Source organism: Bombina bombina, chromosome 6 (assembly GCF_027579735.1).
Source record: "Bombina bombina isolate aBomBom1 chromosome 6, aBomBom1.pri, whole genome shotgun sequence".
Taxonomy (NCBI): Eukaryota; Metazoa; Chordata; class Amphibia; order Anura; family Bombinatoridae; genus Bombina; species Bombina bombina.
In genome coordinates, this window is record NC_069504.1 from 977935381 (window position 1) to 977961458 (window position 26078).

The window sequence follows — 26078 nt, forward strand, 5'->3', positions numbered from 1 at the left end:
GAGATCACCTAGCGTGTCTGCTTGCTCAAATAGTAACTATTGGTGGATCTCATGTTTGAGCTGGGTGAGTGTTGGAGGTCTTGCATTTAACCAGTGTTGTAATATAGTTTTCCTAGCTTGCAGTATTGTGTTATGGACAAATAATTGTTCTTTAATGGGCAGATTCTGAAGTTCAAGAAATATAATGGACGTGCGTTGATGTCTTGTTTTTTGTTGGTGATGGAGTTAACCCATTGTGTCAATATCAATGCATTTTACAAACTTTCATTTTATCCAATTAGTGCTGGTTCATGTTTAACTCCAAAGGAGTAAGCACAATGTTATCTATATGGCACACATGAACTAGCACTGTCTGACTGTGAAAAGCTGATAAAATGCACTGAGGTAATAGGCAGCCTAAACAGACTTAAGTATTTTAATATAACAATATTGTCTGTGCAGTCCTGGGGAATGGGTAGTAAAGGCCTTTGACGTTCTTTATCCGTTATATCTACTCTGCAAATAAAAATACATTTATATTACATTTAATTACATTTTTTTTGTAATTTTATGATATATGCATTTATATCAGATCCTCCCTGACAGAGGCTTACAATGAGCAGGGACTGACAGCTAAACGCTAAGAGGAAGTCTAGCAATTATCATAAATGAATATTTAACAGTGTGAGTACTCAGCTCTATCCCCCATCCAGTTTAGCAGTGAGGGCTGTGAACTAACAAAAAAGGTCTGGCTAGGAGAGTAGAGTTCAGTACCCTGAGCCTTTTATATGTGGGAAAAATCTACCATTCTGGGGGAAAAAAATCATTTTTGCATATCTTATTAACATTAATATTTGTGCTTAAGATCAGCAACAACCAGCAAAACTCTGTAAAAGATTTTAATCAATCTTTACCAACATCCAAGGAAAAACAGATGAATCTCTTTTTGATTTAAAGAAAAAAACACAAGAGCAACAAGAGGATATTTATAAATATTTTTTCTTCTAGACTCGACAGCAGGTCTTTTACAAAAGAAGCTCTGGACGTCCCTGCAAACTCCAGCATGCGTGATCAGGTTGCTCTGCTAGCCTTTGTCACTGTGACAGCTGTTTTACAACAAGGTACTTAGACGGCTAGATGTATCAGTGTATTCTTTAAAATGATATTAAACACTTCTTTTTTGTATACAAATTGTGCTTCTCATGCTCCCTAAAATGCAAATTCTTTAATCTGAAAATGTTCCAAATCAAATAACTGGTTCAGGCAACATTTAGCTCTTTAAAAATCTAGGTTAAGAATTTTGCGTTTTGTCCTGTATAGAAGGCGAAGGACAAAGCTAAATTTGTACATTAAAACAAATGGTGTGTCCCTTTAAGTAATGTTTCACACTAATCAGATTTTTTTTAACCAGAATATCTGGAAAAAACAGCTATTATATTATAATGTGCCATATTCTGCTCATTGACTCACCTATTCTAAGACAAGCACACAAAAATCTAGTGTATTTTCCCTAAATTCTGAAAACCTTATGGTATAAAGCAGATTTTTTTTTTTTAACCGCTTAGATGTATAGTAATAATAGTCTGGTGATCATTGTGGTAAACATGATTACCTGGTGTGAATAGATTAATGAAATGTTACGTTTATATAGTAAGAAAATCAAGCACTCTTGATGGTACATTATCTTTTTACATGAAGTAATGCTTTGGAGTTAAAGGGACAGTCTACTCCAGAATTTGTAATGTTTAAAATGATAGATAATCCCTTTATTACCCATTCCCCAGTTTTGCATAACCTACACAGTTATATTAATACACTTTTTACCTCTTTAATTACCTTGTATCTAAGCCTCTGCAGACTGCCCCCTTATTTTAGTTGTTTTTTTTACAGACTTTCATTTTAGCCAGTTAGTGCCCCCTCATAAGTAACTCCACGGGCGTGATCACACTGTTATCTATATGGCACAAAAGAACTAACCGCCTCTAGCTGTAAAAAAAACAACTTTTAAATGCATTGAGCTAAGTTCAGCCTTCAAGGGGTTAGAAATTAGCATATTATATATACGTATTTATGTATTTATATGTGTATATATGCTGCTGCATTTACAGACATATGTACACACATGTACATATATATAAGTGCATTGGAGCCCTTTGCAGTCAAGTTGATGAAAACATGTAAAATCATATTTATGCAATATCCATATTTAATAAAGTTTTATACTGTGTATTTGCTGTAAATATTTCACATTCCAATGTTCTGCACATGGGGGAATATGTTCTATGTATGTTTAAATAGATATTCATATATACATATATATATATATATATATATATATATATATATATATATATATATATATATGTATGTATATTTATCTATACCTATTTATATTCGTGTATATATGTATAAATATATATTTGTGCAAAAATCCCTATATATATATATATATATATATATATATATATATATATATATATATATATATATCTTTAAGAATAAATTGAACATATTCTGCTATGTGCAGAACAATGGATTATGAAATATGTAATATTATCTTCTTATGTTGCACTTTTAAATAACCGTAAATGTTTGCGTGACTTGTGGGTGTTAGCTTTTTTCCCTCAAACTTTTTCGGCTCCATTAAAGTCTATAGGGGAAATGTGATTTTGCGTTTGCAACTTCTTAAAGTATCTTTGTTACCGATACTTTATGAACAGAGAGGGAAAACTTTTAAATACGAACGTAAAAAAAAAAAAAAAAAAGAATTCTAGTGGTTTTAAGTGGGGGGATGTTAGGCAAACGGGTTCCAGAGAAATCATTTTGATGCATTTAAAAACAACACATTTTATGATTATTTTGGTTGTTGTTGCATTACAGAACTGTCAATTAAAATAGTACATGTAGTAAATATGTCACCTAACTCTCCTACTTTTGGAGACAAATCTCACTGTCCCTCCTAATTTAATTTATATCCAGTTTGGGATTTAAAGTGACATGAAACTCAAATTTTAAATAACTTTCAAATTGACTTCTATTACTAAATTGGCTATATTCTCTTTGTATTATTTGTTGAAGCAGCAGCAATGCACTACTGGTAGCTAGCTGAACACACCAGGAGACCAGTAAAAAGAGGCATTTATGTGTAACCACCAATCAGCAGCTGTCTCCCAGTACTGCATTGCCGTTCCTGAGCCTACCTAGGTATGTTTTCAACAAAGTATGCCAAGAGATCAAGGCACATTCCATAATAGAAGCAAATTTGGAAAGTTGTTTAAAATTGCATGTTCTATCTGATTCATGAGTTACATTTTTGTCCCTATAAGATTTAAACTGTCCAACTTTTCTTACATGTGTCCAAATAGGGCATCGCTTAAAGGGACAGTCAGCACCAGAACTTTTGTTGTTTAAAAAGATAGATAATCCCTTTATTACCCATTCCCTAGTTTTACATAACCAACCCAGTTATAATAATACACTTTTTACCTCTGTAATTACCTTGTATCTAAGCTTCTGCAAACTGCCCGCTTATTTCAGTTCTTTTGACCGACTTGCATTTTTGCCAATCAGTGCTGACTCCTAGGTAACTTCACGTGCGTGAGCTCAATGTCAATCTATATGAAACAAATGAACTAACTCCCTTCAAGGTCTAAGAAATTAGCAAATAAACCTCCTAGGTTTAGCTTTCAACTAAGAATACCAAGAAAACAAAGCAAAATTGGTGATAAAAGTAAATTGGAAAGTTGTTTAAAATTACATGCCCTATCTGAATCATGAAAGTTTTTTTTTTATTTGACTGTCCCTTTAACGTTGAGGCTAGGTGTATGTGTTATACACATGCATAGCTATATCATTATAGTGCATTATTAATTCAAACAACTAATTAAATCATTCTTAATCCATCTTGCTAATTTTAGTAAAATTTTGCACAGCTTATTTTTCCATGCAAGTTATTTGGGCACGAAGAAAATATAAGGTTTCTCCTCCAGCCACATCTGGTCCTCCGGGATTTGAACGGATTTTCCGTGCACAGTAAGTAGTTTTGTTTTTTTCAATTTTATTGATGAGCGTAACACCATAAAGCTATACATTAATTTACAGAAGAAAAATGAATGCAAAAAAAAAATTGAGAAGTTTTTTATTGACAATTAATTTGCCTTTGGAACCTCTCTCACTATACAGAGTCAATTATATATGTCAGAGAAGACATAATTCATGATATCCTATGTGTTAACACATACAGATGCTTACATAAAGAAATGATATTTATATGAGTTGGCTTAACCCAATAGGTTTTTGGTGTGATTGCGGTGGCATTAGTGGTAGATATTCTGCCAAAAATGGGAACCGTTAATTATACCGGTTTCAAAATGTTATATTAAAAAAAAGGTAATCCATCTAAGAGAAGAAAATACCCCAGAGGCATAACTTAGTTTCTATTTTTTCTTTTTTTTATTAAAGCTTAAATTGATGGTAAATTTTACTGTTAGCCAAATCAGATCCAGAATCTATGCAATATTTTATATGTACTTTCATTCATCAACTTCCATGGCAGATTTGCAATTATTTTTTGTTTAGTTTTGTGTAGTAATGATATTCTTATATCTCCCTCTGATCATCGACTTTTAAACTAATTTTTCCCTTGGGGTGACATTTCTACCTGTTCTTCAATCGGCACTCTAACCATATGGCACTGACTGCAGATCACGAAGTGAAAGGGGCAGAGGATTCGAAGAAAAAGGGCATAAGTAAAATGTTATGGGCCAGATTACAAGTGGAGCAAAATTTAACGCTCCCGCTCGAGAGTGAACTCTGCTAAAACTAAGCTTTTTGCACATGTCTGGTAGCACTAGTATTACAAGTTGAATGTAAACTGTTTTTTCTCACGCGCTAACCTGACATACGTAAAAAGCCAAACTTAGAATATCGCAGGCGCCATAATGGATTCCCCCATAAGAGTCAATGGAACAAAAAAAGTGGGGGAAAAACTAGAAAAAAACACCCTACTTGTTCGCAAACCCAATTGCATATATTTCAAGTGCCCTAACCCGACATGAAAACATGAATATTTCACTAATGTTCTTCACATAGCAGAACATGTTCTATTTATTCATAAATACATAGTTCTACACATATCTGATGTTTTTTTACACAATTATATATAGGTATAGATATATACAGATATATATAGGAATATCTATTTAAAAATACATAGAACTTACTCTGCTATGTGCAAAACATTGGAATGTCAAATATTTACAGTAAATACACAGCATAACACTATTTAATATGTGCTCCAATGCACTTATATATATCCGGTGAAAAGGAAACGGGAAAGAAAAAATTAGGAAAAGGAGAATGGCACCACTTAGATAGAGAAGTTCCACTGTAAGTGAATATACAAATATTTTATAGTATTACTTGTGGAGTAGGTGCTGTACACTAAAGAAGATAATGCAAAGAAGGTCGAAACCAACAGAAGTTTGTGTAACTAAAAAAGCACTCAACTTCTCAATACTAGCCAAATAGGAAATATATGTCCATAATTTAAGAGAAAAGTCACTAGAAGAAACTTAACGATTTCCCAAAAGGTGAAAACAAGCGGTTAAAATGTCAAATTTTATTGAGAAAAAAATTAAAATAGGGACAAACACTTAAAAACAACAAGTGGTCTTGACCAATCCTATAAATAATCTAATTTAACGTCTCCTATGTGGGTAGCAATCTTATCGTGCCGAAAGGTAATAGCACACTGATGCAAGGTTATAGGTATTATAACCAAGAGGAACTAAATCAATATGTTGTAAGATATTGCAAGGACAACAACATGCAGGGTTGTTGTTAAGATTGTCAAAGTAATACTAAGACAGAGCCTAAATATAACACAGGTATAGGTGTAATTGAATAGCACCAGGGCAGATTATGTGTATAATATAGTCATAGATACTGTTCATGTATAATATATAGGTGTAATGCAATTATTAGTACTGTTTATATATGGTACTGTTCATATAGGTACTGTTCATATATGATATATACGTGTAGTACAGTTATTAGTACTGTTCATATATGGTATATCAGTGTAACCTAATAGTTATTACTGATCATATATGATATTTATATAATGCTAGTGAAAACTGTTACCATAAACTGGTTGTAAAAGAATGTATTAGTATGGTAAACTGGTTTTATTTCCATCGAGTTGTCAGTTTTCATATATTATGTATAAATGTTTTTACTTATGAAAACAGTTGCAATAATCTAATTGTGAGAAAATATATCAGTATGGTTAGCTGATTCAGTTCTCATTAGAATTGCACTAATATTATAGGGGTTAAATAGTATGTTTCTTCCCTGATCAGTATCAACTACTAAGTAGCAAATATTATGCCAAAACCAAGTAGTGGCCTTCTAATATATTTAGTTAAGATGACTATTGCTGTGCTTAGTATGGTATGTATTAGTTGTCTCTTTTTGACATATTATATACTTATATGCAATAGTTAATAGTTAATGAAACTGTTTGATCAAGATCACACAATATTATCCACCGTGAGAATTGTATCTTATAACTTCCACTGGATATTGTATAAGCAACAATGAGGATGTTGCAAATAATATAAATAGTAATCCTGTGTGGTCAAATGGGTGTATAGTTAGTTAGTATTTTATAACGTACATCCACAGGCAGGGCGTTATATTACAATGTTAGAGTAATTGCAATGCTTAAATCATTGATATAATGCAAATATTACTACAGTATAATTGGTAAGACCTCCAGCTGAAATAACTGTTGGAATTTACAGGAATATTGATATTGTTAAATGTCCTTGCAATAAATTGGGATTTTCCAGTTATAAAGATTGTAGACCTACAAGTATAAGTAATTATTTATTATGTAGGTGTGTACCAAATTTAACTTTGCAGTAATCTACTTAATAAAGAATTAGCTCTCAGTAGATTCATCCACATATAAAAACGTTATTTAGCAACTAATTGTATCAGTGCCAGAAGATTTATTTAAACGTTATAGATATTGCAGTACTGTACAAAGGCCTTTGATAAAGCACAATTTATGTGCGAAACATGTCAGGGAGTTGTTGTTGGAGGACAAGGGATCCTCATTTTTAAAATAAAGTGGCTTTTCCATCCTTAATAATTTACCTTAAATATATCGTTTCCTATATAAGAATGGGTGAATCGTGTAGCCCCATACTATAATACAGGGTTGGGTAGAAGTCTAACGTTCATTTCAGCAATTACACTGCAGCATAAGAGGTTCTATCTAACATAGTGCAATTTCTGTATATCGTGCACTGTTTGTTCATATGGTCAATTTCATTAGGCCATTTCTTTATTTGTTTGCATGGACAACTATACCTACCTTATAACTAATGATACAAGATAATTTACTTAGTAATACAGTAGATTAAACATCAAAACATTAAAGTGTATACTATCAAGTTGCTTCAAACATTATTTTTGTACAGTACTGCAATATCTATAACGTGTAAATAAATCTTTTGGCACTGATACAATTAGTTGCTAAATAACGTTTTTATATGTGGATGAATCTACTGAGAGCTAATTCTTTATTATGCAGATTACTGCAAAGTTAAATTTGATAAACACCTACATAATAAATAATTACTTATACTTGTAGGTCTACAATCTTTATAAGTGGAAAATCCCAATTTATTGCAAGGACATTTAACAATATCAATATTCCTGTAAATTCCAACAGTTATTTCAACTGGAGGTCTTACCAATTATACTGTAGTAATATTTGCATTATATCAATGATTTAAGCATTGCAATTACTCTAACATTGTAATATAACGCCCTGCCTGTGGATGTACGCTATAAAATACTAAGTAACTAACTATACACCCATTTGACCACACAGGATTACTATTTATATTATTTGCAACATCCTCATTGTTGCTTATACAATATCCAGTGGAAGTTATAAGATACAATTCTCACGGTGGATAATATTGTGTGATCTTGATCAAACAGTTTCATTAACTATTAACTATTGCATATAAGTATATAATATGTCAAAAAGAGACAACTAATACATACCATACTAAGCACAGCAATAGTCATCTTAACTAAATATATTAGAAGGCCACTACTTGGTTTTGGCATAATATTTGCTACTTAGTAGTTGATACTGATCAGGGAAGAAACATACTATTTAACCCCTATAATATTAGTGCAATTCTAATGAGAACTGAATCAGCTAACCATACTGATATATTTTCTCACAATTAGATTATTGCAACTGTTTTCATAAGTAAAAACATTTATACATAATATATGAAAACCGACAACTAGATGAATATAAAACCAGTTTACCATACTAATACATTCTTTTGCAACCAGTTTATGGTAACAGTTTTCAATCACTAGCATTATATAAATATCATATATGATCAGTAATAACTATTAGGTTACACTGATATACCATATATGAACAGTACTAATAACTGTACTACACGTATATATCATATATGAACAGTACCATATATAAACAGTACTAATAATTGCATTACACCTATATATTATACATGAACAGTATCTATGACTATATTATACACATAATCTGCCCTGGTGCTATTTAATTACACCTATACCTGTGTTATATTTAGGCTCTGTCTTAGTATTACTTTGACAATCTTAACAACAACCCTGCATGTTGTTGTCCTTGCAATATCTTACAACATATTGATTTAGTTCCTCTTGGTTATAATACCTATAACCTTGCATCAGTGTGCTATTACCTTTCGGCACGATAAGATTGCTACCCACATAGGAGACGTTAAATTAGATTATTTATAGGATTGGTCAAGACCACTTGTTGTTTTTAAGTGTTTGTCCCTATTTTAAATTTTTTCTCAATAAAATTTGACATTTTAACCGCTTGTTTTCCCCTTTTGGGAAATCATTAAGTTTTTTCTAGTGACTTTTCTCTTAAATTATGGACATATATTTCCTATTTGGCTAGTATTGAGAAGTTGAGTGCTTTTTTAGTTACACAAACTTCTGCTGGTTTCGACCTTCTTTGCACTTATATATATGTCTATATGTATGTACATATGTATTTATTCTATAAAAACAAAAGAAGAGAGCGCTCAAAAGAACTCTAAATGCAGCGAGTTTATTACAATTTTGACATATAAAACCTGTAGCCCCGAGTCCCTTTTACAGAGCTACTCACAAGGTATAACCTCAAACATGTGAGGTATGTAAACGCAATTTAGCAAGCGGGATCTACCCGAATCAGCGTCCTCACTGAAGTGTGAACCGATGTCCACTGGATTAGTTTACTTGAAATCCTTCAGGCGCTGTCTGTCTCACAACTCGGTATAATCCTCCGAAGTGCAACGAGCTTCTTGTTTGAAGCTCTCAAATCGATCCACCAGTCCCAGCTAGTGAAAGTGATGTGAAGGGGCGTGCCTGACGCGTTTCCCGGACGTAACTCCACTTCATCAGAGGCAATACACGCCTCCCCTTTCTCTCAACATTTATATTGTACTATATCGTAGAAGCCAATTTACTTATACATAAATTCAGAGCAAAGAGCTACCCAGAAGATATAATCATGAATAGTTATGACAAAGCAAAAGCTTTAAATAGATCAGATTTGATTCAGGGATTAAGAAAAAAAGAATCTAATAGAAATTATAAAACTGAAAATACTACTCTTTTTCTTACTAAATATAATAACAGTGCAAAGAATATTGAAGGGATTATCAGAAAACATTGGGAAATTCTAAAAGAAGATGAGGTGTTGATTGGGATCTTAGATGATAAACCAAAAATTGTTTTCAGAAAAAATATTAATTTAAAACAACATTTGGCTCCCAGTAATTTAAGACCCATTAAAGAAAATAGAAGTACAGTTATCAATTGGCTAAATCCAACAACAAAAGCCAATGGTTTTTATGAGTGTAAGAGAAAGAATTGTACAGTATGTACATTAATTGATAAATACAACAATACAACTTTTTTCTGTCATCAAGATAGAGTAGAATGTAAAATCAAGTCTCATTTAACTTGTCAATCCAAATTTGTAGTTTATATGCTGGAGTGTTCGTGTTACAAAAGATACATTGGAAGAACAAAAAGGACCATAAAGAGGAGGGTTATGGAACATATAAAAAACATTGAACAAGGGCTTACCACACATGGGGTATCAGATCATTTTAGAACCCATCACAATAAAGATTATAAAAATCTAAAAGTTTTGGCTATAGAACATCGGATTTTCTATGAACTTTGTAACATAGTTTCTTGCATTTAAGTGCGGATGAAAGAAAAAAACAAAACAAAAAAAAAAGAAAAAATATTGCCCAATATGAGTATGTTAAAAATAATAAATCTCATCATTTGGTTTATCCTCTTTATCAATTTTAGAGTTTTGTTATGAATTTTTAAAGAAACTTAGTTGTAATATGTAGTTTGGATGTATAAAATAATAATAATGTTTTTTAAGTTAATGCATTTTTAAACAAAATGATACATGACATATATTATTGTTTCTACTTTGTATATACAATGTATTGAGTTTTAAAAAAAAAACCGGACTTTTAAATACAGTACTTTCTTTAGTCTATTAGATACGCGTAATAAAGAAATCCTCTCATTCAAGATTTTTGACGTGAAGTAGGGGCGGTCTCTCCAATGGAGTACGATATAAATGTTGAGAGAAGGGGGAGGCGTGTATTGCCTCTGATGAAGCGGAGTTACGTCCAGGAAACGCATCAGACACGCCACCTTCACATCACTTTCACTAGCTGGGACTGGTGGATCGATTTGAGAGCTTCAAACAAGAAGCTCGTTGCACTTTGGAGGATTATACAGAGTTGTGAGACAGACAGCGCCTGAAGGATTTCAAGTAAACTAATCCAGTGGACGTCGGTTCACACTTCAGTGAGGACGCTGATTCGAGTAGATCCCGCTTGCTAAATTGCGTTTACATACCTCACATGTTTGAGGTTATACCTTGTGAGTAGCTCTGTAAAAGGGACTCGGGGCTACAGGTTTTATATGTCAAAATTGTAATAAACTCCCTGCACTTAGCGTTCTTTTGTGTGCTCTCTTCTTTTGTTTTTTTAGAATTTATGTTCCACCTGATATGGCTGTCAAGCCAGTGAGAGCAGCCGGACTCCAATATAGTGCACCCATTTGGAGGGGAAATTATAACTCCATTGACATCGAGATCAAATAGGAACTTTGGATATGTGAGATGTGTTAAAGAGAGATTGATATTTTTACTTTGCAAGCTTGATAAGAACATTTTTAATTTATACTATATCATTCTTTCATTATTTATACAATAGTGTTATACATCACTGGTCATTTTATTGTATTGTTTTCATATTTACAAATACAATACATTTACGATACAAATTTATGTAGATCTGTTGTAGTATTTTTTCAGGTGTACATTTAGGTTACAAATAATTGTACACAGTATTTTTAGGAGTGCGCTAGTTAGTGAGGAGCTACCAATAGGTCTTATAAAATCAGCTTCAATACTCACTATTCACAGTTTATCCATCTTTTATATTAACATATGTATTTATGTGTTTATATGTGTCTATATGTATGTACATATGTATTTATGTGTTTATATGTGTCTATATGTATGTACATATGTATTTATGTGTTTATATGTGTATATATGTATGTACATATGTATTTATGTGTTTATATGTGTCTATATGTATGTACATATGTATTTATGTGTTTATATGTGTCTATATGTATGTACATATGTATTTATGTGTTTATATGTGTATATATGTCTGTATATATACACATATAAATACATATGTACACACACACATATATATATATATATATATATATATATATATATATATATATATATATATTTATATACACACATACATATCCATTACACTTGAGCCCTCATAACTTTTTTGTGTAATATTTTTTTATTTATTATTTTTATTAGATGTTGTTATTATCAGTGTAACTGTACATTAGCACAAGAAAGAAAAAAGTATAAAAATATTATTTAATAAAGTTAGGTTCTTTTGCCTTAATTTACTGATCTCAGTGCCAGTAAACTATTCATTTTCTATTAGTGTGTAATTATACTTTGTAATGTATTTTTGATGTGTTTTGTGACACTTTGTTTTACAAAACAATTAACCAGAGCTCTTAGGATGCGCTTTTCTGACGAGCATTAACTTAAATTGAGCTCAAGCGATCGCGCTTACTTTCAACTTGTGAACTTATGAGCGAAAAATCTGACGCACGCAAACACCCATGATAAACCTCTTTTCTATTGTGCTTAACTGCTAGTGCTGCACTTGTAATCTGGACCTATAGTTTTAGTGTTTTGATAAAAAAAATTAAATATTTAGAGATTTGCTTCTAGATAATACATATTTACAAATGATATGTTTGGATTGTGCATAATTTACCAAAGATTTAAGTAACAATAGCGAACAATGACAAAGAACATTAAAATTGTAGTTTAGGGGACATCTAATATTTGTTTATTTTAAACTAAAGATTGTTGTGAGAAAGGAAGTATCATGCATGCTTTAAATTGACAATGGCATACATCAAGAATTGGAATTATTGGTAGTAAAGTAAAACCATTTGCATTTTGCAGATTGGAGAGGTTAGGAAAGTGCACTGTACTTCTTTCAGTCCGGTCACTTGTCACTAAAACACACTATAAATAATTTCAGCAGACTATATGGAAGAAAAAGGTGTAGTGTTTTCCATGACATAACCAGCCAGGCAGGTGACCCTTCTGAGTGAAGGTGCCTCTTGGTAGCTGCTTACAATATGACATTTGACTACAAACAGAACATGTTCACTTAATTCCCTTCTAAAAGAAGCTTCCCTAGCAGGGTCAAATATTTCTCCCAATTTTTAAAAAAAAAATGTAAATAACATAGGTTCACTGATAACCTAAAGATTATCTGAAATGAGGCTGGACTGATGCTCAGTAAGTTCTCTTTATAATTATTCTGACAACAGTGACACCAAGTGGGTAGATGATTATTTACATTCTAAAAAATTGAACTATATTCTAGCCCACTGGTGGCAAACCTTTTGAGTGTGTGAACCAAAATTATTGATAATCTTCTTAAACATTATATCAAGTACTTATCCTACTTTTTTTTTTTAAAGTGACACAAAATAAACATTTGTTTTAATCTAAAATTGTATATGTACTACACTTGCAGTCAAGAAAACTAAGCAGTACTGAGGAAGCCCAGTGTGTTAGAAAAATAGTTATGAGTGCGACCTTCAGGACTTGTACCAAAGGTTTGCCTCCCTTGACTTAGCCACTTGCCTTTTGTGGATTAAACCCTCAATACAAATTTTCAGTTTTTTGGAGAGACATTTTATCAGTGTCTTATTATATCCTTTCCTTACTATGAACTATTCCATAAGGATCTATCTACCAACATGCTGTTTACATTGATCTCTTTCATACTGAACAATTGGAGAAATCATTTGGAACCAATGACAAGAAAAATTATCATTGTTTGTTGGCTTTCAATTAAGATTAATATTTCCTTTGTGAGGTTTGTACCAACTTAATATGTGATCACTCTGTACTAATTATCATATTAATATCAGCTTGCTTTAATGCTCTGAAATTTATCTGGCAACATATTCGGACCATAGATATTAATTTCCACACTCCATTATATTTTGCTTTATACTTGGAGCGGCATATATTTTTAAATTTCTGCAAAGATTGAAAAATACAAAATTTTCCCCACCTTATACCCTTTCCCCCCCCCACTCCTTTTGTGCACTTATCTCTAACATATACTCATACCTAATGTCAATGACACCTATCAAGTTTGTACCTTTAAAATGTATTCATCATTTATGACTTCCCATGCTGAGATCACTTCCTTTGAGAAATGATCCAACTCTTTGAAAGAGGCCTATTTTTTGGAAGAAAGATCTACCTTATTTGTATCTTGTCTATAAATGAATCACTTTGATATGCTTATATGGTCCACATACACATCAACCTCAATTCCTAAAGAGCTTACTGAAAACAGTTGATAAGATTCAACCAAATACTGTAATTATAGGAGGTGATTTCATTATAATATGGGATGCTAAGAAGAACAAGTAAACCTGATAGAGTTATATATTGGAAAACCAAAGCTCTAGCCAAATCATTTTGAGAAGTTCATCTATTTGGAATATCTGACCTAGTAATGCTAAAGGTTTTACCAACTGTTCTCACCTGCCATACTCAAGGAACGAGAACTTACTTTGTAGACCACAGCATCTAGATAAAATTGAATACCTGCACATGGTTAAACCACAACTATACTTTTTCATTAGTAGTTTAGGAATTACTCCACCTCCTGCTTCAAAACTTCAGAACTAATTAATCTGCTCAGAGGACATTAAAAATACTGTATCTATTTGTATCCATAAGTGATGCCTTTGCCCTTTGGATTCCATCAAAACCAACCTGAGAGGCATTTTCATTAACTATCACAAAAACCTAAAAAAATATTCTTCAATAATCCAACTTTACTGTGACAATATAAGATATTTTTAAGCAAAGCTTATGGACTTCTTAAAGGGATAGGAAAGTCAAAATACAACGTGCTTGATTTAGGTAGAGCAAGTCATTTTATGACACTTTCAAATGTACTTCTATTTTCAAATGTGCTTTGTTCTCTTGGTATCCCTTGATGAAAAAGAATATGCACATATCCTACACTAGTGGGAGATGGCTGCTGATTGGTGTCTACACACATTTGTCTCTTGTGATTGGCTAACTAGATGTGTTCAGCTAGCTGCCAGTAGTGCAATGCTGATCCTTCATCTAAGGATAACAAGAGAATTAAGCAAATTTGATAATAGAAGTAAATTGCAAAGTTGTTTAAAATTGTATGTTCTATTCAAATCACAAAATGAAAATGTTGGGGTTTTCTGTCCCTTTAACTATTAAAAAAACAAAACACACAGAAGCAGATCATGTTAAATTTAAGTTGAAGATATTATTATGAAGGCAATAAGTAGACTAATAGCAATAAAATGTGTTATTGATACACATATACATCTCATCATACCTTGATGGTTAGTGGATTTTGCTCCCCAAGAGATTAGAGGAGTATATGCTACTTATTGCTTTTCTTACAATTTGCAGCACAAACCTACGTACTTTTGCTTATGCCACTGGATAAGGTTTGTTTTATATTCACACAATCGCTTTCACAATCAAAAGCTTCAAACTTCATAAACACATTGCCCAGGTGATGTTTTAATAAATTAATCCCAAGAACTTGAACCCTTTTATCACCCTGATGACAACTAGTTTTTCTCTTACCTTTACAATTTGTTCTTACAATGGAGTTTCTTGCAGAAAGCATGACATATTGAAGGCTTCTGCCCCCTTATACATAAAATAACCATGTCTATAAATATCACACATTTTATCAAAGGGACAGCCTACCCAAAAATTGTTATTGTTTAAAAAGATAGATAATCTCTTTATTACCCATTCCCCTGTTTTGCATAACCAACACTGTTATATTAATATACTTTTTACCTCTGTGATTACCTTGTTTATAACCAAAATACATACATTTTCGACACCTTATTGATATGATAAACTTGTAAGCACATTCATAAATATCTGGACATAAACACACTGGGGCTGATTTATGAAAGTGCGAGCGGACATGATACGGCATTTATCATTGCACAAGCAGTTCTTGTGAACTGCTTGTGGAATTCTGCCCCTTGCAGATAGGGGATGTCAATCAGCCCGATCGTAAAGGATCATGTGGATTGATGTCCGCAGCCTCAGAGCAGGCGGACAAGTTATGGAGCAGCGGTCTTTAGAAGCCTGAAGGCTCGCGCGGAATTCGGCCCCATTGTCTGTGTTTTATATATATCTCCCTCATTGGAAGCTCAAGAGACCTCAGTGGTAGAAAATTCAAAACCATATCGATAAATCAAACCACTAAGTCCAATGCAGATTTCTTCACAAAGTTTCACAATAGAGGAAAAACGGTCATAAGGGAGTCTTTCTTGTGGTCCCACGGCCGTTTTGAAAGCTGTAATGTGCCTTTGCTCTCCGTGTTCTTTTGCCAACGGTTATAACCAAACCTAGGGTGAATTCCTGATCCGCAGCACGCCTTCTCCCAGCATTCTCGCAGCTCAGAGTCTCCTGTGTGACCTTGCTCCCCTCCTTCAGATTTCCTTCAGCGGGTGACGTCATGTCTATCTGACGCTCTCACTGGTCTCGAGGAAGATTATGTCCAGATCAAGTTCAAGGGTGCAAACTCTGCAAATGGGCTTAACTCCTTTTTCCAACAGACAATAACTTCAAAGGACTGACGGAGAGGCACCAATTGCAGGATAAAACTTAGCTTTCATTCATAACACTGATAAAAACAGCATCACTTGTGTATACAGCATAAAGGGAGAGGTTGGCGAAGCTTGTATATAAGCCTCTGCACCCTTACTTTTTTTAAAAACTTTTTTAAAACCTTGCATTTTAGCCAATTAGCGCTGGTTCATGTGTAAGTTTATTGGAGTGAACACAGTGTTAGCTATATGGCACACATGAACTAGGACTGCCTGGCTGTGAAAAGCTGATAAAATGAACTGAGATAAGAGGCGTCCTGCAGAGGCTTATAAACACTATAGATTTAAAGGTTATAAAGTATATTAATATAACAATTTTAGTTGTACAAAGCTGGAGAATGGGTAGTAAAGGTGTTTTCTAAACAATAAAAAAATCAAGTAAACTGTCTCTTTAACAATCTGCTTATATCTTTCTCTGTCTTTTTGAAACTACTGAAATATTTTGGGTAGCTCAGATATTACAAACCAATTTTGCTATATCTGGGGAAGTGTATTGGGGCTTTATTGTCCTGGAATTGGGTTAAAGACAAACTCTGTTTTGCAATAATAATAATTTTGCTTTTCCCAGATAAGCTACATTTTCTCAATTGAACCTATTGGGGCAAATACAGCAGACTGCACTTTTTTTTTTTTACATCTGATATTTTCTATTACCACTTGAAACTTGTTCACATAAAAACAAATAATATGGTTTGTAATTAATCAATTTCTTCACTCTTGAAGATAAGCAGTATGAAGAGCCACTTCTTTTTAACTCGTGCCTGTACCTTTGAGTCATTTCAAGATCATATCCCTTTCTTGTTTCACTCTTTCTTGTGGCTATATTTAAACTCTAACAGGAAGGGCCCCCTCAGAGCAGGGCGGTGTTCCCTCCCCCTCTGACCCCTACTCCAGTTGACACCTCCCTACCAGTTCTGCTATGGCTTAATGAGAGTGCAAAATACATTAAAAAGACTAAGACAAAGATTCTAACCTTTCTGCTAACTGTAGTCATTAAAGGAACATTAAATCCAAAATGTCACTTTAAAGGGCCACTAAACCCTAAATCTTTCTTTCATGATTCAGATAGAGATTAGAAATTTAAACAACATTACAATTTACTTCTATTATTTATTTTGCTTCATTTTTTAGATATCCTTAGTTGAAGAAAAAGAAATGCACATGGTGAGCCAATCACACAAGGCTTCTATGTGCAGCAACCAATCAGCAGCTACTGAGCATATCTAGATATGCTTTTCAGCAAAGAATATCAAGAGAATAAAACAAATTAGATAATAGAAGTAAATTAGAAAGATGTTTAAAATTGCATTCTCTTTCTAAATCATGAAAGAAAAAATGTGGGTCTCATGTCCCTTTAATGATTCAGAAAGAGCATAACATTTTATAAATACTCTATTATCAGATTTACTGTGTTCTCTTGGCATCCTTTTTTTGAAAAGCTGGTAGGTAGGAGTGTGCAGATATCTGGAGCACTTTATGGCAGCAGTTTTACATTGTACACAGACATCTGCCATAAAGTGCTTACAAGTATTCTTGCAAAACTGCTGCCATCTACAGACACATGCATGCTACCTTCCAATGTAGTCCTATAAGAACAAAGTACATTTAAAAAGAGATGTAAATTGGAAGCGTATTTTTAATTGTGTCCTTTATCTGAATCATGAAAGAAAAACTTTAAGATTCATGTCTCTTTTTAATCATTAATTAACCCCTTAGTGACCACGGCACTTTTCAATTGTCTTACTGTTTGGGACCAGGGCTATTTTTACATTTCTGCTGTGTTTGTGTTTAGCTGTAAGTTGGAAAAAAAAACACTTTTTCTAACTTTGACCCCCAAAATCTGTTACACATCTACAACCACCAAAAAACACCCATGCTAAATAGTTTCAAAATGTTGTCCTGAGTTTAGAAATACCCAATGTTTACATGTTCTTTGCTTTCTTTGCAAGTTATAGGGCAATAAATACAAGTAGCACTTTGCAATTTCCAAACCATTCTTTTTCAAAATTAGCGCTAGTTACATTGGGACACTGAGAGTCCATGAGCTAGTGACGTATGGGATATACATTCCTACCAGGAGGGGCAAAGTTTCCCAAACCTCAAAATGCCTATAAATACACCCCTCACCACACCCACAATTCAGTTTTACAAACTTTGCCTCCTATGGAGGTGGTGAAGTAAGTTTGTGCTAGATTCTACGTTGATATGCGCTCCGCAGCAAGTTGGAGCCCGGTTTTCCTCTCAGCGTGCAGTGAATGTCAGAGGGATGTGAGGAGAGTATTGCCTATTTGAATGCAGTGATCTCCTTCTACGGGGTCTATTTCATAGGTTCTCTGTTATCGGTCGTAGAGATTCATCTCTTACCTCCCTTTTCAGATCGACGATATACTCTTATTTATATACCATTACCTCTGCTGATTTTCGTTTCAGTACTGGTTTGGCTTTCTACAAACATGTAGATGAGTGTCCTGGGGTAAGTAAATCTTATTTTCTGTGACACTCTAAGCTATGGTTGGGCACTTTTTTATAAAGTTCTAAATATATGTATTCAAACATTTATTTGCCTTGACTCAGGATGTTCAACATTCCTTATTTTCAGACAGTCAGTTTCATATTTGGGATAATGCGTTTGAATCAATCATTTGACTTTTTTTCCCTGTGGGCTGTTAGGCTCGCGGGGGCTGAAAATGCTTCATTTTATTGCGTCATTCTTGGCGCAGACTTTTTTGGCGCAAAAAATCTTTTCTGTTTCCGGCGTCATACGTGTCGCTGGAAGTTGCGTCATTTTTTGACGTTCTTTTGCGCCAAAAATGTCGGCGTTCCGGATGTGGCGTCGCTTTTGGGCGTCGCTTTTGTCTCCACATTATTTCAGTCTCATTTTTTCTATGCTTCTGGTTACTAGAAGCTTGTTTATTGGCATTTTTTCCCATTCCTGAAACTGTCATTTAAGGAATTTGATCAATTTTGCTTTATATGTTGTTTTTTCTCTTACATATTGCAAGATGTCTCACGTTGCATCTGAGTCAGAAGATACTTCAGGAAAATCGCTGTCTAGTGCTGGAACTACCAAAGCTAAGTGTATCTGCTGTAAACTTTTGGTAGCTATTCCTCCGGCTGTTGTTTGTATTAATTGTCATGACAAACTTGTTAAAGCAGATAATATTTCCTTTAGTAATGTACCATTGCCTGTTGCAGTTCCCTCAACATCTAAGGTGCAGAATGTTCCTGATAACATAAGAGATTTTGTTTCTGAATCCATCAAGAAGGCTATGTCTGTTATTTCTCCTTCTAGTAAACATAAAAAATCTTTTAAAACTTCTCTCTCTACAGATGAATTTTTAAATGAACATCATCATTCTGATTCTGATGACTCTTCTGGTTCAGAGGATTCTGTCTCAGAGATTGATGCTGATAAATCTTCATATTTATTTAAAATGGAATTTATTCGTTCTTTACTTAAAGAAGTACTAATTGCTTTAGAAATAGAGGATTCTGGTCCTCTTGATACTAATTCTAAACGTTTAGATAAGGTGTTTAAATCTCCTGTCGTTATTCCAGAAGTTTTTCCTGTTCCTAATGCTATTTCTGAAGTAATTTCCAGAGAATGGGATAAATTGGGTAATTCATTTACTCCTTCTAAACGTTTTAAGCAATTATATCCTGTGCCGTCTGACAGATTAGAATTTTGGGACAAAATCCCTAAAGTTGATGGGGCTATTTCTACCCTTGCTAAACGTACTACTATTCCTACGTCAGATGGTACTTCGTTTAAAGATCCTTTAGATAGGAAAATTGAATCCTTTCTAAGAAAAGCTTATCTGTGTTCAGGTAATCTTCTTAGACCTGCTATATCTTTGGCTGATGTTGCTGCAGCTTCAACTTTTTGGTTTGAGACTTTAGCACAACAAGTAACAGATCATGATTCTCATAATATTATTATCAGAGTTGATGTCAGGTTTATGTCTCTAGCTATTTTAGCTAGAAGAGCTTTATGGCTTAAAACTTGGAATGCTGATATGGCTTCTAAATCAACTCTACTTTCCATTTCTTTCCAGGGTAACAAATTATTTGGTTCTCAGTTGGATTCCATTATCTCAACTGTTACTGGGGGAAAAGGAACTTTTTTACCACAGGATAAAAAATCTAAGGGTAAAAACAGGGCTAATAATCGTTTTCGTTCCTTTCGTTTCAACAAAGAACAAAAGCCTGATCCTTCATCCTCAGGAGCAGTTTCAGTTTGGAAACCATCTCCAGTCTGGAATAAATCCAAGCCTTCTAGAAAGGCAAAGCCTGCTTCTAAGTCCACATGAAGGTGCGGCCCTCATTCCAGCTCAGCTGGTAGGGGGCAGGTTACGTTTTTTCAAAGAAATTTGGATCAATTCTGTTCACAATCTTTGGATTCAGAACATTGTTTCAGAAGGGTACAGAATTGGTTTCAAGATGAGACCTCCTGCAAAGAGATTTTTTCTTTCCCGTGTCCCAGTAAATCCAGTGAAAGCTCAAGCATTTCTGAATTGTGTTTCAGATCTAGAGTTGGCTGGAGTAATTATGCCAGTTCCAGTTCTGGAACAGGGGATGGGGTTTTATTCAAATCTCTTCATTGTACCAAAGAAGGAGAATTCCTTCAGACCAGTTCTGGATCTAAAAATATTGAATCGTTATGTAAGGATACCAACGTTCAAAATGGTAACTGTAAGGACTATCTTGCCTTTTGTTCAGCAAGGGCATTATATGTCCACAATAGATTTACAGGATGCTTATCTGCATATTCCGATTCATCCAGATCATTATCAGTTCCTGAGATTCTCTTTTCTGGACAAGCATTACCAGTTTGTGGCTCTGCCGTTTGGCCTAGCTACAGCTCCAAGAATTTTTTCAAAGGTTCTCGGTGCCCTTCTGTCTGTAATCAGAGAACAGGGTATTGTGGTATTTCCTTATTTGGACGATATCTTGGTACTTGCTCAGTCTTTACATTTAGCAGAATCTCATACGAATCGACTTGTGTTGTTTCTTCAAGATCATGGTTGGAGGATCAATTTACCAAAAAGTTCATTGATTCCTCAGACAAGGGTAACTTTTCTGGGTTTCCAGATAGATTCAGTGTCCATGACTCTGTCTTTAACAGACAAGAGACGTCTAAAATTGATTTCAGCTTGTAGAAACCTTCAGTCACAATCATTCCCTTCGGTAGCCTTATGCATGGAAATTCTAGGTCTTATGACTGCTGCATCGGACGCGATCCCCTTTGCTCGTTTTCACATGCGACCTCTTCAGCTCTGTATGCTGAATCAATGGTGCAGGGATTACACAAAGATATCTCAATTAATATCTTTAAAACCGATTGTACGACACTCTCTAACGTGGTGGACAGATCACCATCGTTTAATTCAGGGGGCTTCTTTTGTGCTTCCGACCTGGACTGTAATTTCAACAGATGCAAGTCTCACAGGTTGGGGAGCTGTGTGGGGATCTCTGACGGCATAAGGAGTTTGGGAATCTCAGGAGGTGAGATTACCGATCAATATTTTGGAACTCCGTGCAATTTTCAGAGCTCTTCAGTCTTGGCCTCTTCTGAAGAGAGAATCGTTCATTTGTTTTCAGACAGACAATGTCACAACTGTGGCATACATCAATCATCAAGGAGGGACTCACAGTCCTCTGGCTATGAAAGAAGTATCTCGAATTCTGGTTTGGGTGGAATCCAGCTCCTGTCTAATCTCTGCGGTTCATATCCCAGGTATAGACAATTGGGAAGCGGATTATCTCAGTCGCCAAACGTTGCATCCGGGCGAATGGTCTCTTCACCCAGAGGTATTTCTTCAGATTGTTCAAATATGGGAGCTTCCAGAAATAGATCTGATGGCGTCTCATCTAAACAAGAAACTTCCCAGGTATCTGTCCAGATCCCGGGATCCTCAGGCGGAAGCAGTGGATGCATTATCACTTCCTTGGAAGTATCATCCTGCTTATATCTTTCCGCCTCTAGTTCTTCCAAGAGTAATCTCCAAGATTCTGAAGGAATGCTCGTTTGTTCTGCTGGTAGCTCCGGCATGGCCTCACAGGTTTTGGTATGCGGATCTTGTCCGGATGGCCTCTTGCCATCTGTGGACTCTTCCGCTACGACCAGACCTTCTGTCGCAAGGTCCTTTTTTCCATCAGGATCTCAAATCCTTAAATTTAAAGGTATGGAGATTGAACGCTTGATTCTTAGTCAAAGAGGTTTCTCTGACTCTGTGATTAATACTATGTTACAGGCTCGTAAATCTGTATCCAGAGAGATATATTATAGAGTCTGGAAGACTTATATTTCTTGGTGTCTTTCTCATCATTTTTCTTGGCATTCTTTTAGAATTCCAAGAATTTTACAGTTTCTTCAGGATGGTTTAGATAAAGGTTTGTCCGCAAGTTCCTTGAAAGGACAAATCTCTGCTCTTTCTGTTCTTTTTCACAGAAAGATTGCTAATCTTCCTGATATTCATTGTTTTGTACAAGCTTTGGTTCGTATAAAACCTGTCATTAAGTCAATTTCTCCTCCTTGGAGTTTGAATTTGGTTCTAGGGGCTCTTCAAGCTCCTCCGTTTGAACCTATGCATTCATTGGACATTAAATTACTTTCTTGGAAAGTTTTGTTCCTTTTGGCAATCTCTTCTGCCAGAAGAGTTTCTGAATTATCTGCTCTTTCTTGTGAGTCTCCTTTTCTGATTTTTCATCAGGATAAGGCAGTGTTGCGAACTTCTTTTGAATTTTTACCTAAAGTTGTGAATTCCAACAACATTAGTAGAGAAATTGTGGTTCCTTCATTATGTCCTAATCCAAAGAATTCTAAGGAGAAATCGTTACATTCTTTGGATGTTGTTAGAGCTTTGAAATATTATGTTGAAGCTACTAAGTCTTTCCGAAAGACTTCTAGTTTATTTGTTATCTTTTCCGGTTCTAGAAAAGGCCAGAAAGCTTCTGCCATTTCTTTGGCATCTTGGTTGAAATCTTTAATTCATCTTGCCTATGTTGAGTCGGGTAAAACTCCGCCTCAAAGGATTACAGCTCATTCTACTAGGTCAGTCTCTACTTCCTGGGCGTTTAGGAATGAAGCTTCGATTGATCAGATTTGCAAAGCAGCAACTTGGTCCTCTTTGCATACTTTTACTAAATTCTACCATTTTGATGTATTTTCTTCTTCTGAAGCAGTTTTTGGTAGAAAAGTACTTCAGGCAGCGGTTTCAGTTTGAATCTTCTGCTTATGTTTTTCATTAAACTTTATTTTGGGTGTGGATTATTTTCAGCAGGAATTGGCTGTCTTTATTTTATCCCTCCCTCTCTAGTGACTCTTGCGTGGAAAGATCCACATCTTGGGTAATCATTATCCCATACGTCACTAGCTCATGGACTCTTGCTAATTACATGAAAGAAAACATAATTTATGTAAGAACTTACCTGATAAATTCATTTCTTTCATATTAGCAAGAGTCCATGAGGCCCACCCTTTTTTTGTGGTGGTTATGATTTTTGTATAAAGCACAATTATTCCAATTCCTTATTTTATATGCGTTCGCACTTTTTTATCACCCCACTTCTTGGCTATTCGTTAAACTGAATTGTGGGTGTGGTGAGGGGTGTATTTATAGGCATTTTGAGGTTTGGGAAACTTTGCCCCTCCTGGTAGGAATGTATATCCCATACGTCACTAGCTCATGGACTCTTGCTAATATGAAAGAAATGAATTTATCAGGTAAGTTCTTACATAAATTATGTTTTTTTTATTAGACAACCCAAAGTATTGATCTAAGCTCATTTTGGTATATTTCATGTCACCATTTCACCACCAAATTCGATTAAATAAAAAAAAATAGTTAACTTTTTCACAAACTTTAGGTCTCTCACTGAAATTATTTACAAACAGCTTGTTCAATTATGGCACAAATGGTTGTAAATGCTTCTCTGAAATCCCCTTTGTTTAGAAATAGCAGACATTTATAGCTTGGGCATTACTTTTTGGTAATTAGAAGGCCGCTAAATGCCGCTGCGCACCACACTCGTATTATGCCCAGCAGTGAAGGGGTTAATTAGATAGATTTTTAGGGAGGTAGTATGGTTAGTTTTAGCTTTAGTGTAGTGTAAAATAAGAGGTTTAAACACAGTACAACCGCTGTGCTAACCAACAGAAAAAGGGGTGCGCCAAACCGGATCAGTCTAAATATATATGTATATATATATATATATATATATATATATATATATATATACCAGTAATAAACCTAATTGAATGTGCCATAATAAATAAATATATATAAATTAAATGTGCCAAAAAATGAATGAGATGTTAAAATTAAAAATTAAATAAACAAGTGATGACCAATATTGTGAACAAAAGTCCTTTTTGATGTGTTTTAACCTAAAATGGATAAAGTTCATCAATCCAGTGGTGAGCTGCTCTCTCCAAGTTGTAGGCAGAAAGTATAAATGTCCTGAAAAACAGAAAAAGAAGAGGTGCTCTTTGTGCAGCAAGTTCCAAATAACTGAAAATCTACCGATAGTGCTCAAGGTAATATACTCACAAACGTAAATGCACATACAGTGCAAAAGTAGACAGGCCGAAACTTCAGAGCCGTTCGTCTGACTCCTCAATGGCGACTCTGCCAAACAATTGCTGAAGCCCAGGTGCTGGTGACAATGGTCTGGTCTCTCCAAACAACCTCCGTAATAGGCTGCAATAAACAGCTTAATAAAGAATCCAGTAGCTGTTGGTATGGGGTAATCACAAAACCCACAGGAGCAAGGAAGAGTGATAAAAAGTCAGTTTATTAAAAACATTTAAAAGTTGCTGTGCAACGCGTTTCTCGGCTAACAATGCCGTTTCATCAGGCTTTACAATTTGTTACACTCTACCTTGCTACCTTATAACTGAACTAACAACCAATCTCCTGTCTGGAATGAAAACAACGCCCAAATGGCTTAGAACGAATCAGGGATATTATTGAATGCACATCACTAGATACAAATTATCCACTCTCAGTGATATTCTTTAGGTAGGTTAATGTGCGTAATCATAGTGTCCCCAATCTTACAAAACACAACAAACTGAGTGAATACAATATCAATTTGATCATATTTAGAGCTAATAAATAAATGTGGTTACTGCATGTCAGGATATTAATGATCCCGTATGGCTACGGACAAATCTAAAGTACATATACGCCCACATCATTGTGGACCAATCAGAGACTGCGCCAGCTACACCCCCCTTGTGGCTTGTCAACAATTCTCTATATTAAATAGCGGGTGCAACCAGCAGAGTACTCCAACTACAACACAATGAGGTTTATAATAGCAGGCACAACTATCACAATACAGAGAACTTTCCTAAACAATACTTGCTAATGAATATACATAACGATAAAATCAATTTGACGTTCACAAAAATGCCCAAAATGCGTACAAGTTCTTTCTAATATGATCAATTTACCTGTGTGCCCCGCATCTCCTGACGCTGGGTTTTTTTGGGAAATTTAAAGCTTTTAGCAGGACATAGGGTAGTGATGGGAAATATTATATTTAATCAAATGAATATTGCATACCCAAATATTTATTTATTTAGTGATCCCGTGTCACTACTGACAAATCTAAATTCTATGCACGCCCACATCACTTTGGACCAATCGGATAATCTGCTAGCTACACGCCTCTCGTCA

General features: G+C 34.5%; 1 protein-coding gene across 1 annotated transcript in view; it reads left to right on the top strand.

The window, feature by feature from the left end:
• Positions 1-1042: 1042 nt before the first annotated feature.
• The window catches only part of LOC128664841 (leukotriene C4 synthase-like), a 152627-nt gene continuing 127591 nt past the window's right edge, over positions 1043-26078 (top strand). Inside the window, exons 1-2 of the mRNA XM_053719643.1 lie at positions 1043-1100; positions 3912-4011. Coding sequence (XP_053575618.1) covers positions 1043-1100; positions 3912-4011 — 158 coding nt within the window. The remainder of the gene's footprint in view (positions 1101-3911; positions 4012-26078) is intronic.